General features: G+C 36.1%; 2 protein-coding genes across 6 annotated transcripts; one reads left to right on the top strand and one right to left on the bottom strand.

Annotated features, from left to right (window-relative positions):
- Positions 1–354: 354 nt before the first annotated feature.
- LOC137737831 (uncharacterized) lies at positions 355–5,089 on the top strand. 5 transcript variants are annotated; one of them, XR_011068844.1, is made up of 12 exons: positions 360–749; positions 1,145–1,255; positions 1,339–1,493; positions 1,581–1,674; positions 1,766–1,836; positions 1,925–2,031; positions 2,205–2,326; positions 2,505–2,593; positions 3,041–3,100; positions 3,463–3,567; positions 3,687–3,948; positions 4,678–5,089. XR_011068844.1 is itself a non-coding variant. In XM_068477400.1 (11 exons), the coding sequence occupies exons 1-11, from the start codon at positions 578–580 to the stop codon at positions 3,804–3,806; spliced, it is 1,143 nt and encodes a 380-aa protein (XP_068333501.1). In that variant the 5' UTR covers positions 355–577; the 3' UTR covers positions 3,807–4,159. The 5 variants fall into 5 exon arrangements, 4 of the variants coding, with proteins under 4 accessions (XP_068333501.1, XP_068333500.1, XP_068333499.1 ...); XM_068477400.1 differs by lacking the exon at positions 4,678–5,089 and having other exon boundaries at positions 355–749; positions 1,196–1,243; positions 3,687–4,159; XM_068477399.1 differs by lacking the exon at positions 4,678–5,089 and having other exon boundaries at positions 356–749; positions 1,196–1,255; positions 3,687–4,159.
- Positions 5,090–6,587: 1,498 nt separating this feature from the next.
- Positions 6,588–9,169, bottom strand: LOC137738083 (CASP-like protein 1E2). The gene is made up of 2 exons (XM_068477684.1): positions 8,763–9,169; positions 6,588–7,106 (listed from the first exon to the last, which is right to left on the bottom strand). The coding sequence occupies exons 1-2, from the start codon at positions 9,008–9,010 to the stop codon at positions 6,767–6,769; spliced, it is 588 nt and encodes a 195-aa protein (XP_068333785.1). The 5' UTR covers positions 9,011–9,169; the 3' UTR covers positions 6,588–6,766.
- Between the last annotated feature and the right edge of the window lie 4,740 nt (positions 9,170–13,909).

Genomic DNA, 13,909 nt, shown 5'->3' with positions numbered 1-13,909 from the left:
TTGTGTGTGTCCCGTTATTTTAGATCCTATTGTTTAAGAAAATTGAGATAGTTCATCGTTTGATCTTTAATTCAACAGCGGAGGAGAGAGTTTAATAACAAAAGTTAAATTGCCAAGTATCGTTACATTACAATCGAACAATGGGTGATTACAATTTTCTTAGATCATGAGTCTAAAAAAAACACGATTGTACATTACATTACACATTGCGATTTATTATGAGATTAATCTCTCTTATGGAAAAAGAATGATTTACATAAAATAAGTTCATTTAATACTAATAATAAGTCTCTATACGTGCATTCTTTGAATTGTTTCAATTTTATCGGATGTTCCCGTCTCCTATACGTATATAGCAAGTAGCAACATGCGAAGCTCCACAGAAACAACTATATGCACCGCCGTTGCACAAATACATGCTCCTCTCTCTTCCGCCCTCTTCCCTCTAAACCCTGATCGTTCAGCATCTGGGCTTTAGCGCGCTCTCTCTCTCTCTCTCTCTCTCTCTCTCTCTCTATAAAAACTCGCCGAGTTCAATCAGAGCTCCAACTCGGCCTCGACTCGGTCCTCCAAAGCCATGCAAGTGATCTCCAATACTCGCAGGCTCTCCAGAGCTTTCAAATCTCCCATTTGTATCAAATCCACCGACCAATTTCTCTCTCCCGATGCCCAAGTCGTCGAAGCTCCACTCTCTTCTCTCCAATGGCGGAACCTCGGCGCCGGCTCTTCCCAAACGGCCTTGTTCTCAGGTAATCTCAGCATTTGCTCATCTAATTCTCACTTGAAAATTCAATTCTTTTATGTTTTTCATTGAAATTTTAGTGCATTATCTTCTGTTTGGTAGCCGAGAAAATATCTGGAAAATCAAAGATGAACCTTTTTTGTGGAACTGAGGAAATCTGAGCTTAAAAGGAGTAAAATTTGTTTTTTGTTGACCATTTTTGTTAATTTCTTGTATTTGGATTTTGTTTCAATAGTTTATATTCTGTTTGGTTGCTAAGAAATCTGAGGAATGAAAAGAACAGAAAAGCTCAAGTTATGAAATAATAGTCTTTTGTTGGGTCATTTTTCTTAGTGAACTAAACAAACAAACAAACTAATTCTACGTGATGAAATCGATAACTTGAGATGCTGAATTATGTAGGCAGTACTCGCGGTCATCTTTTGCTGATGGAACAACATTCAACTTGTGCAGTGATGATGTTGAGAGCGCCGTTTTCTTCTGAAGCGAGTACGATCCAAGGTGGTTCCACAGGTTGTAGTTTTGCTTTGGCAGGAGTTGGTTAAGATTGTTATTTAAGTTCATTTGGTGATATTTGCTTTGCTCGTTGGGTGCAGAGGCTGTGAAGGAGCTGTCTGATAAGATGTTGCAGTCTGTTAATATTAAACGATCGATGCCCCCTAATGCTTGGTTATGGTCATTGATTGAAAATTGCAAAAAGGAAGGAGATATTAAGCTTCTATTTGACATCTTGCAGAACCTTCGAAGATTTGTTAGTTCCTAAATTTTTAGCTCGCATCTTCTGAGTGAAGTGTAATTTGTTTCTGTTGACAGTTGTATGATTTGGTTCTGATTGCAGAGACTGTCAAATCTTCGCATCCATTCCGATTTTAATTGCAATCTCTGCCGAGAGGTTACTAAGGCGTGTGTTCGTGTGGGAGCTCTTGACTATGGTATGCTATTAATCTGATTCTTAGGCCTCAAGTTAGAGTTATTGCTAGGTCTACACTTTTGGGAAACCCATGCATGTATCTTACATTACAGGAAAGAAGGCCTTGTGGAAACATAACGTGTATGGATTGGCTCCTAGCATCGGATCTGCACACCATTTACTGGTACCAATGAAATTGCGCTTTGACTGTTTGGGTTTGTCTTGTACTTCATCTTTGTATGCAATAATTTCTAGCTGTAAATTGGATGCAGTTGTATGCTAAAGAACGCAATGATTCTAAACTTATGGTGGAAGTAATGAAACTTTTGAAGAGGAATGGCCTACCATTGCAACCTGGTACAGCAGATATTGTTTTCAGGTATCTAGGTTATAAACTAGGATTGCCTCAGTAATGCTCTTCTTCTTTACAAACAATTGCTGTGAAATAAGATAATCGTTACAAAAGGTCATAGCTTTTTGTAGGGTTTTGTTTTTAGTTTTTTAATTGTTCTTAATAAGATCCTAAATCTGTTTTGGGTTGACCGTTTGCAGCATTTGTTACAATACTGATAATTGGCAGTTGATGTCTAAGTACTCAAAAAGGTTTGTCAAAGCTGGAGTAAAGCTACGTCAAACTGCTTTTGATCTATGGATGGAATTTGCTGCTAAAATAGGTCTCCACAAAATGACAGTTCTCTGATATTGTATTACACCAAATAATGTTCTTTTTCTATTGTTATCCTCAGCCATGCCAGTACTTTAGGTTATGCTTTCTTTTACTTCACATGAATATTCTCCCGTTTCCTGGTATTTAATTTATTATTTAAAGAATTTCTAGTTTCTCATTTGCAGGAGATGTTGAATCATTGTGGAAAGCAGAGAAACTAAGATCTGAATTGATGAAGCAGCATACTGTTGCAAGTGGACTTTCATGTGCTAAGGTATTGAATTTGAACCTTACATACACACACACCCCAACGCAAAAGTTCGATACCTATTTGTTAAAACGACTTATAGATGGGTCCAGTTAAGCAATGGACTGAAGATGGAGGATTCTACAACCATATATGGAAGAGAACCACTCAAACCTGGTTATAGCCATTTGATTCAGTCTTGTACTGGTTAAATGGATTCTAAGAAACTAGAATCAACTAGCTCTTGGTCCATTTGGTATTTCTTTTCCAATGTTGGAAGAAGCCTTAAGTTCAAAACCCCTCTTTTCTTAATAAGAAAATAAAATAAAATAAAATAAAGAGAACTTAAGGTAGAGCTTTGGCTCAGCATCTCCAGTTAGAGCTTTGTCTGGGTTGAGTCGTTTGAGTAATTAGTTTCAAGTTTCAACCAACTACCCTATGCTTTTTAATTTTTATTTTTTCAATTCATTGCAGGGTTTTCTGTTAGAATGTAAGCCCGAGGAAGCTGCTTCCATCATTCAAGTTCTAAATCAGGTTTGGTTCCTTAACATACTCATACTTTATACTTATCATAGGGACAAAAAAGAACTTTCGAGGTTTTGATGCCTAATTTAAATCTGAGCCTTTTGGGGAACTGTAACATATTTACACAATACTACAAATTCCCTCTGTTGATTTGAAAAGCATAGGTTGAATCGAATTGAACTTTTATATATCTGTCCACCCACTGATATATGTTTGACATACAAAGAGGGAATAGTTCCTACACTGGTTTTTCATGAAGTTTGAGTTCCATTGTTAGCTACAGGGGACACAAATTTGGGTCAAACATGTTTCCAATGATCTAATATTATGTTTTCCTATTTGCTGAGGCCATCGGGATTTCTCTATGCCAGATTTTACCTGATACAAAGAAGTCCAGTATCGTGGTTGGGCTTGAAAAGTTAGTTAGTGAGTGGCCCTTAGAGGTTATTAGGCGCCAGAAGGAAGAGGACAGAAAGGTATGCCATTTATGCAGTTGTTTTTGAAAAAAAAAAAAGAAAATTAAATACCTATGCAGCTATGGTTGTTCAATTGTCCGTTTGAGAACTCAAGTTTACGTGGTTGTTCCCATGTCCAGGCATTAGCTACATCTTTGATCTCTGATATCCCTACAATGGTTAGTTCCCTATCAAACACGGGCTTACAAGTGAGCGTAAACATTGATGACCTAACCAGCAAAGAAGGTATTCTTTATTGAACTTCGGAGGGTAGAGACTGAAAATCTGAAGCTGCACATGCCGTTCGTATCCTGTAAAAGAGAGAGAACCATGTTTTTCTGCCATGGTTGAGCATTCCAATAACCCGCCCTCTTTACAAAGGCACTCCCAGCTTTCTCAATGGTGCGTCAGATTATAACAAATTTTGTTATGCTGGTCATTTGATTGGATTTGATTATACTAGTGCTATTGTATCATTTCTAATGTGTTCATGTTGAAAAGTGGTTTTGGTGGTTGTGATATGGAGGGATATTTTCCGAATGTTAGTTTAATTTTATACTCTCTCTAGCACTCGGGCTAGTTTGGTATTGCTGTGCTTTTAAAAAAAATTGTTTCTGCTGTGCTGTGAGAATAAACAGCTGTAAAATAAAGCAGTTGAGTGTTTATTAAACTGTTTTTTTATTTTTTTTTTATTTTTTTAAGTGTAAGGGTGTTTGGTAAACTTTTATATAAAGCTGCTATAACTATGTCAAATGACAAAAATGAGTATGATATTAAATGTAAAATAAGAATAATTTTATTTATATTTGACAAAAAATAAAGAATAATAATTTTATTTATTAATACTGTCTTTAGAGTCTTCCTCCTTTCTTTTCTCCATCTGCATCGACTAGACTTTTCCAAAAACCAAAAAAATCTCTCTAGAAGTTTCCCCCACTACCTCAATTTTCTCAGTTTTTATTTTTTCTGCGCCGTCTTCTTTTTTATTTTCATCTCTATGGATTCTGAAGGCACCAACGCTGTGACTATGCCGTCTTTGATGGGTTGTTCCTTAATCTCTCTCACTTGTCTCACTACATTTTTCTTCATCATTTTCTCCGTCTAAGCAATCTGGGCTTTCTTAATTTGCAGAAATACGAAGATTAGTCTCATGTAAGCAGTGCAATATGGGAAAGTAGGGCAAGTCAGCAATGCCAAAACCGAATTTGAATTCGAGTCTGGTTATCGCTGGAAAAGATGGTAGTGTTTCTTGACGCAATTTTGTCAGCGTGGGAGTGAGAGAGGACGAACAAGAGATGAGTGAAAGGACAGGGATATAAACGATGTCATAGGGTATGGAATCCGAGGTCAATAACGGTGATTGTTGAAGCTGGGAATGAATGACGTTGTGGCGGAGTCAACAAGGACAATTTCCAAATTGAAATCGACGACGTCTTCCAATTGGTATTATGTGTACTTTATTTAATTGTTTAAGGCCATTTTGGGTATTTGAAAGTTTCATTAAATGACTCAGCGCCTTTTGCAAGTTAGGTTTGTGCAGAAGCAGTGGAAGCAAAAAAAACTGATTTTTCAAAGCTAGCTTTTGTTGCTTCTATTTTTTGGTTTTTTTTTTCACCCAAAACTGTGAAAAAAAGCTAAAGTTGAAAGTTTACCAAACACAAAAAAACTCATAGCTTTTTTTGATACCCACTTTTTTCAAAAGCACATCAGTACCAAATCAGTACTAACTAGATCTTTTGAGCAAGAGGATAGTTCGAAATTTCTTAGTAATATTTTTCAAATTTAAACATGCTATTAGAACATCTTAGAAACGTGAAGACCATCTCCCCGCTTTCCAATTTAAAGAGATTCTCTTCTTTTCTTTGGTCTGAACTCAATGTGCGTGAATCTAACTTACGAACTCTTCTTCCTGACGGGGGAGAGGAGAGTATATTTTCCCATGTTTTACACATTGGAGTACTGATTGCTACAATCTCGATAGTTCCAGTTATTAGCCCTTGTGTATGAGATCTAACTGTAAATGCATAAATTTGGAAATATTTCTCACATGCGTGGGCGAATGGATGTAGCGTACATCTTACATGAAAAAGGAGAGTTTACAAGCAGCTGCCTATTGTTCTTTCTTGTGCCTTAATTGCATGCACTCCCTCATCACCGCCTTTCTATCCTCAGACTGGAATCAGGAGACGTCTTCTAAATTGTTGCCCGAAAAAGGAGAGTACATAGTGACTTTCTCTATAGGCACTCCACGTACCCAAGTACATGCCTTCGATGGACACAAGAAAGTAAGTACTTTCATATTGAAATAGTCAGTACAGTTCAAGCTGCCAAACGAGGCGACTTTTGGAATATTATTGTTGAAAAGTGTTCTTTGAGCGGTAAGGGCTCTTTGCGTCTTATTCCTTTTTCGTATGTTTGTTCAATGTGAAGTTGTTGACGTGTGCGCTTCCGGACTCGCATCAGCTGTTGTCAATGTGTTTGCTTCCGAGGGGAACTTTTTTCACATGACAAGTCTGCATTTAAAGAGACTGAGAGGAACCTTGCAGATGTCGGTAACTTGGATTTCGGTTGTCCTGATCAGTCTTGTCCCACTTTGTTGGGAACAAGCAGGTGCTCTCGGTTTGAGCAGGCAACCCATCTCCTTCATTTCTCAACTTGCCATAAATAAGTTCTCATACTTCAACTAAATACTTCAATTAACCTACTCCAATTAGTGTTTCAAATTGAAATTAGTCTTCAAATTAAGTGTCGCATACTCGTTTGATTTTTTGGTTAGAATGGAAGGAAGTCAAACTTATTCGGGGTTAACCTAATTAAACTCTAAAAGGGCTTTTCGCGTATTTAAAAAAGGCGGGGTTTTTACAGAACTTCGCCCTAATCAACCAATAAAATTCAATTAATGAAATGTTAAAAAAAAAAGTGGATAATTTGTATAGAGCCTTGTATGACCTTTTTGTTTCCTTGCTATTTCCTCTTTTGTTCTAAATATCAGAAATCTATGGAAAACAACTCTTAGCAATAGTACTTTCAGAAATATTGGCAAAGATCATTTGGACAGGATATAAATTATATGGAGTAGTAAAGATGGAATCGAATTACATTATTATGCGTGCACACACACCCCAAACTGGCTAGTACGTACTTGACAACATGAACAATAAAAATTACGTTCTACTTCTACAGGCATTGTAAATTAGAGGGTTCCGAGCAGACGATTATTCTACATAGACCTCCTGCTAAGGCCTAGAACAGCAAGCACAACTAGGAAGAAGAATGCCAAAGATCCAAGGAAGGACAGGGCGGTGGAGGCTGCGACTTGGTGGCAGAATTTTCCGAAAACGTTGCAGACCTTGTTCCACTGCACACGTGTATTCCCTTGATACCCCATTAGGCCAATTGCCCCGGCAGATCCAATGGCGGAAAAGAGCAACGCCACCATTGACAGATCGAGCACGATGATCACCAGCCCTAACTTATTCTTCCTGCCCCGATTCGCAAAAGAAAGGACTAGGGAAAATGCTGCATATGTGCATGCTATGGCATCTGCTACCACAAGGTACCTAGCACATATTCAATCTTGGTAAAATTAGTTGCTTAAACAATTACTGCAGAATTAGCAAAATAATTATAAAAAAAAAATTTAGTCAAGAAATAACACGCGCAGGTAATTAAGGATGCAAGTATACTAGTCTAGACTGAGGTATCCAGAACCATGCTAGCTAGCTGATTGAATATTTGCGAGCGAAAGTGGTTGAGGTTATTAATTAAGTGATTAGACTTTTTCTTCAACTTAATTTTCCTGTCACAATAATTTGATAATGACAATAGTACTAATGACAAGGGACCAGGGAGGATTCCGTACTTAGGGGGGACTTGGTAAAGTCTTCTCGTGACTCGATACCTCCATGTACATGTGAAAAAGAATATTATCATATTGTAGTTTTACTAGCGTCTTGCATAAGTGAAAAACTTATATAACACATGTACATTGCTACGGTGACATCGAAAAAAAGATAAATATGAGTGTTTGTTATAACCTCATTTTATTAGCAAGAGACGTCACATGACGATATAATCGTGTCATGTAAATTGTTTGATTTGCATAGAGAATTATATGTACTCAAATTCAGGAGAAATGTAGCGGATAATTTTATTGAGATAAGGCATGGCAATGGATTGAGTGAGTGAGCCATATGAGTTAGGTATAACTTTGAAGCAAAGATTATCTTCCACTATATCAATCTTCATCTATGACTCGTGTTCTGTTTGATCTGAGAAAATACTTCGTTTATGACAAAAATTATATTCTCACCATCTATTTGTACCATTTCTCTAATAGAGATGAAATTCACTTGTTTTGGTGAGTTTACCCTATTAGAGAAATCACACAAAATAAACGGTAGATCTAGCATCACTCCGTTTATGATTTCCGCATAAGCCTCAATTTGTATGGATTGAGCTCTTGTTTTACAAAAAATAAATATATAAATAAATGCATGTGTTCACTACATTAGTAACACCATGTGGAAAAGTAACCATATCAAATTGAATAATGTATGGTATTGCTCTCTTGCTCTACGTTGATAGATATCTCGTACATTATGTTTGATGCTGTTAATTTGGATCACATAAGTAAATAAAATTTCACAAATATGTTACATTACCAAACATAACGTATACTGCTAATTACATATACAAAGAAGATTTTACCTTAGTTTACACATAACATACAAGATTGTCTAACATAACATAAGCTCTTACTTTGGACCACCTATTTAAACAAAACTTCACCTGATTAAGGTCTACCCGATTAACAGTTTGGTAACATAAATGTCTAACATAACTTGAAGGTTGATCAAAGAATACAAGTGATGCATCAAAGGATTTTCCTACCCATTATATTGAACTCAATGACTATGACGCACATATGTTATCCACAAAATCCATAGATTGCTTGGTAATGTATTTATATATGTGGACATTCACATGTAAGTTTCCCATAACATTACACTTATAGAGGAAACCTTGCAAACTCCAATAGGGATCGATTAGAGCATGAAAATTTGACGACAATAATTTATTTATTTATTCTTCAATTAAGCTTTTGAAGTAATTTTGTATAAAACTTAAGAGTTGTCGGGGTGTTTTTAAGTTTAATTTACTATTAAAACTTGTCGAGAGAGAGAGAGAGAGAGAGAGAGAGAGAGAGCGCTTACACAAAAGCAGATAAGTAATGCCACTTAGCCGTAGCAGGAACATCAATAGGAGGCAAGGTTGGGATGAGCTTTATCGATACAATTTCGGTTTGCTTACCGACTCCAAGGACAATAGAAGCCGTAAGAGTTAGCACCAAGGCCAAAATCCTCAGAATCGACTCACGTGTCCCACCTCCTCTTTGGTTTGCTATCTTCACTTCCTTCTGCTGTTCCATCCCACTAGTGCTCCCAATGTACTGGCTCTCCATATCAAAATTCCAAAATACAAACCCAACTCAGAGGTCTTCCAGAGACTCAGAAACTCAAGAAAGAGATGAGAGAGATGGGATAGAGAAATAAGAAAATAGCCTTTATATAGAAAGAGAGGAGGGGAGAGAGAATAATAAAGAGAAAATTGATACTCGTCTTCAAATTTTGGTTTAATGGAGTTTTGGTTTCTGAATTAAAAATTTAGGGGTATTGATTTCTGAACTTGTCATAATGTGAGAAATGATCATTTTGAGTAACAAGCTTCGAAATTTTGTTAAATTTATATGGTTTTAAGGAGAAAATAAGAGACATAAGTTCTAGTAATGCTCGAAATTACCCCAAAGATTATTACTTCATATTTTGACAAATTCAACAATCAATAATCATGAATTTTTAGTCCAGAAATCAAAGTTTTAAAATTTAAAAACTAATGCTCCAACTATCTAAGTAATAAATATTGGCCACTGTATGAAAGGAAAGCTAGCGGTGGGAAAATTAAGTAGGGTTGGGTCTATTTGAGGTAGTTAGGGAGGAGAGAGGAGTGAATAAAAAGAGGGGAGCGGGGGTCCATGTGAATGAATGCAAATGACAACTAGTGTCTGTGCACACACACACACGTCTACTTGTGCATGCTCGAGCAATATTGCTACGCATATTTTTCCAATATGTATGTGATCAGATATCCCGGCGCCATGTTTATCAAGCAGCTTTTTTTCCGGTAGTCAAATTATGTATATAGGACCAGCAGATCCAGAGAAGTTCAAGATAACATTTGAATTTTGATTGGTTGGCCAAGTGGCAAGAACGAATAGTGCTGCGTGAGCTTTAAGTATCTAAACTCAATCATTCCAGCTAGGTTCGATTTCTCTCATGTGTGATGTCCAAATTTTTTAGAATTAGTGATTGTTTGTAAATAAATAGACAATTTAATTTGATACAGATGATTTACGAGTGATTACATGTTTGATTTTAGGGAGGCTTGTTGTGCTATTAAGTTCTTATTAAAATTTAGGGTAAATTACATTTTACCCTCTCAGGTTTGGGCTTGATTTCAATTCCTCACAATATTTTTAAAACATTTCAATTTCATACATTTACTATCATTTTATTTCAATTTCATACATCTGTTACATTTTCCATCCATTGTTCCATTAAGAGCTGACGTGGCAGTCACATTTGTGCCACGTGACTACCAAATTTGTGCCACGTGGCGAAAAAAATACTTTTTTTTTTATACATTAAACAATAATTAATTAAAGAAGAGTTTATAAAAGAAAAAAAAAATGCAGAAACGCATCCCTTCCCCGCAACCCCCCACCCCTCTCCTCCACTCAGTTCACCTCCCCCAACCGATCTATGCCGTCGAGTTCCCTCTCTTCAAACCTTGGGCCCCCAAATCCCCAAAACCCTCAAAAAACCTTATTCCTGCCGCAATTGCCGCACCCTCCACCCCTAACCTCCAAATCGAAATATCCATAAATCCTAACCCCGACTCTGCCGCCACATTCACCCCGAAATCCTAGCAGGCTGGGACATGCTGGGCATCGACCAGACTGGCGAAGGCAATCTGAGAACCCTTTCAGGCTTTTTGCGATCTCCCTTTTCTCTCCATGCCCGATGCCCAGAAGAACTCACACCTAGATCCCATAGAGCCGCCGTCTGCCTCACCTCCATTGGCTCCGCAATGCTGGGCCTCGCATCCGCAATCCGCCACTACATCACCTTCGGCAGGATGGGCACCGATGCTGACGTTTAGCCCACCGCACTGCATCTGCATCTGGAGTATTTGTAGGCATTGCCATTGAGGGTTAATGGCGCATTCGATTAGGTTTATTTGAAATGGGTTTTGTTCCGGTTCGGGGAGGGAGAAAGGGGGTGGGGGTGATGAGGCAGGAGACCATTTGGTTTTGGGTGGGGTGGAGGGTTGCGAGGGAGGTGGGGATGGGGTGGGATGTGGTGTTTGGGTGGTAGGGAAGGGGAAGGGCTCGGGAAGAAGATGGGTTTTTTTTTTTTTTTTTTTTTTTTAAAATTTTTATAAGTAGGTTAAATTATTATATTATTTTAAAATGTATAAAAAATTATTTTTTTGCCACGTGGCACAAATTTGGCAGCTACGTCAGCTCTTAACGGAACAATGGATGGAAAATGTAACGGATGATTGAAATTAAAATAAAATGATTGTAAATGTATGAAATTGAAATGTTTTAAAGATGGAACAATGGATGGAAAATGTAACGGATGATTGAAATTAAAATAAAATGATTGAAATTAAAATAAAATGATTGTAAATGTATGAAATTGAAATGTTTTAAAGATGTTGTAAGGAATTGAAATCGAGCCCAAACTTGAGGGGGTAAAATGTAATTTACCCTAAGATTTATTCATGCAAAAAATCGACCAAATCAAAAGTTGTTTAATTCTTTGATTTGTTGTCATTTTATTTTAACTTTGTTTAAAGACGATTGTTGTCTTCTTTTAATACGACTAAAGAAACCTATACATATGCTTTGTTTGATCTATTTACCTTTCAGAACAAGGGATTAAAATATTTAAGCCACTAGGGTTAGCTCAGTAGTGAGGATTACCAGAGATTTAGAGTAAGCTTTTGAAATATATAATTGCTAAGTATACGTACTTGTCCTCCTTTTCAATGATTTTGTTATAATTTGAGTGCATGTGTGGACACTGGACATAGATGGCAGCAACTGCGATTTGTCAGAAGAGAAGAATCTGCTCCCAAGTTTTTTATGGCAAATGTGAAAGTTTGAGTTTGCGTTTATATACTTCCAACGCAGCTCGGCAGCCTCCTTTGGTGAAGCCTTGGATTTTACACTAGCTACCCACCAACATTTTCAATTCTATCCATGGCTCAGCTATGACCCATATTTCGACATTTATAAATAAATTCCCCACCCATTGTCAATCGCTTTAAACTGAAAATAAAATAATTCAACGTAAATAAAGTCTGTGTGAAAGAACAAGGCTTTTTGTTATTATTATTATTATTTTTATTTTAAAAAAATGACAATAGGTTATATATTTCAATCTCTCAACTTCCCTAATCTTTTATTTATTAGCATGGATGAATGCAGATGTTAGGAATAAGTCAATTTCATCTCCACTTTGGGAGCTATGAATTAAATGGTTAGTCAAGAAATTAGATATAAGATCCTTTTAAGCTGACACAATCTTGAAAGTGAAATCTACATCGGGAAAAAAAAGATTCTGCATATACTTAAGGAGTTGGATTACTTCTCATATTGTCAATTAGTTTTATGGTATAACCTAGAATATAGCAATTCTCATATTGGCAATTAATTTTATAGTGGAACATCAATTAAGGTACTCACTAAGATAAATCCCATATCGCTGTGAATTAAGAGAAAAAAAAATATGGAGAAGAGAGATATATTGAGTGACTCCTCCACTTGGAGTTACACTCGGGGCCTTACTAGCGATCCGGACTGTTTTCCTCTCAATGATAAAGATTATCCCTCACTTTCATTAGGTACTTTCATGACTATTAATGTCACGTGATGAGTAAGATGCAATGATATTTTGAGATCGAAGGTTTATCAATTACCATAATAATAAATATACTAGAAGATGTGACGATCGAAAGTTAGACAATATTATATCGATATAACTGACCCTACTTCTAATAAACATTTCAGAGTTGAAAGATCACCAAACAATTCCAGCCTGAATTTGTCCGGAGACTTTTAATTATCAGCTCTGGCTCCAATAGTAGTCATAACAATAGTGAAGTAGTTGATTGAAATTCAATAAACCAACCTACTTGCACTAAAAAAGTTTGACGCATTAATAAAGCAATAATGTTTGGGTATTAAAAAATGAGTAAGGATTCGTATTCAAAATTTTTTGTGTTTAAAACACAAAACTTTGTGTTTATGATCAGAACCGTTCATATTATGAATTACTTTGCAAAAATTATCTTCGCAAAAATGAATTAAAACTAAGGTTGTTTAGTTAATTTATTGCAGAAATATATAGACCGTTCGTAATGCTTTTACAAATTTCGTTCATCTATTTTTATATAATTAAATGACTCAACGCCTTTAGTTTAATTGATTTTTTTGCAGAGGCGATTTTTATAGAGTGATTTATAATATGAAAAGATTCGATCATAATCACGAAATTCTATGAATAGATAATGAACAGTTTTAAGTAGAAACTTCTACTCATCCTTTGATAGCCAAATATTATTCCATATAGATATGTCGAATTATAATATACAGTTACTGATTAGTCAATATTCAATTTTACTCGTTTTGTACCAGTGGTCCAATAATGTTAAAAAACCTGTCATTTTAATTTGGGAAGTGTTATGACACTCCAAATCTCATTTTACACTCTAATTTTTTTATAATTAGAAAGAAAAATACACTTGTGATGAGTGTAGAATGAGATTTTTGAATAGTTAATAACAATTTCCTTTAATTTTCTTAAAAAAACTTTGCTATCATTGTAACCAAACATCCAAATTTTTCCTTCAAACCCGTGACCAGACAAAAGTTTTCTTCCTCCATCTCCCTCTACAATCAGAGCCACATATTTAAACATATTCTTGCTTCCACAATTCTTCTGATGGGTAGGCTGCTATAAATAGATATGTGGGTATCATGCTTGTTTCTGACTACATATAGTATGGACCCGGCTTCTCTGCCCTCCCACTTCTCATATACTCTCATTCATTCTTATTTTGTGCGGTCACGGTTAAACCACATCAACATTTTATATTGATTTTTTTATAAAGATAATAAGACAAAAAACAATAGTAATATAAAATATTAACATTACTTAACTATGACTGCACAAATAGAAGAGAACGAGAGTGTATAGGAAGTGGAAGGGCATATATTATAAAGTACAGCAGT

This window comes from Pyrus communis, chromosome 6, assembly GCF_963583255.1.
Source record: "Pyrus communis chromosome 6, drPyrComm1.1, whole genome shotgun sequence".
NCBI classification, from domain to species: Eukaryota; Viridiplantae; Streptophyta; class Magnoliopsida; order Rosales; family Rosaceae; genus Pyrus; species Pyrus communis.
Note: the sequence above shows the minus strand (reverse complement) of the source record. Positions and strands in the feature narration are given on the sequence as shown.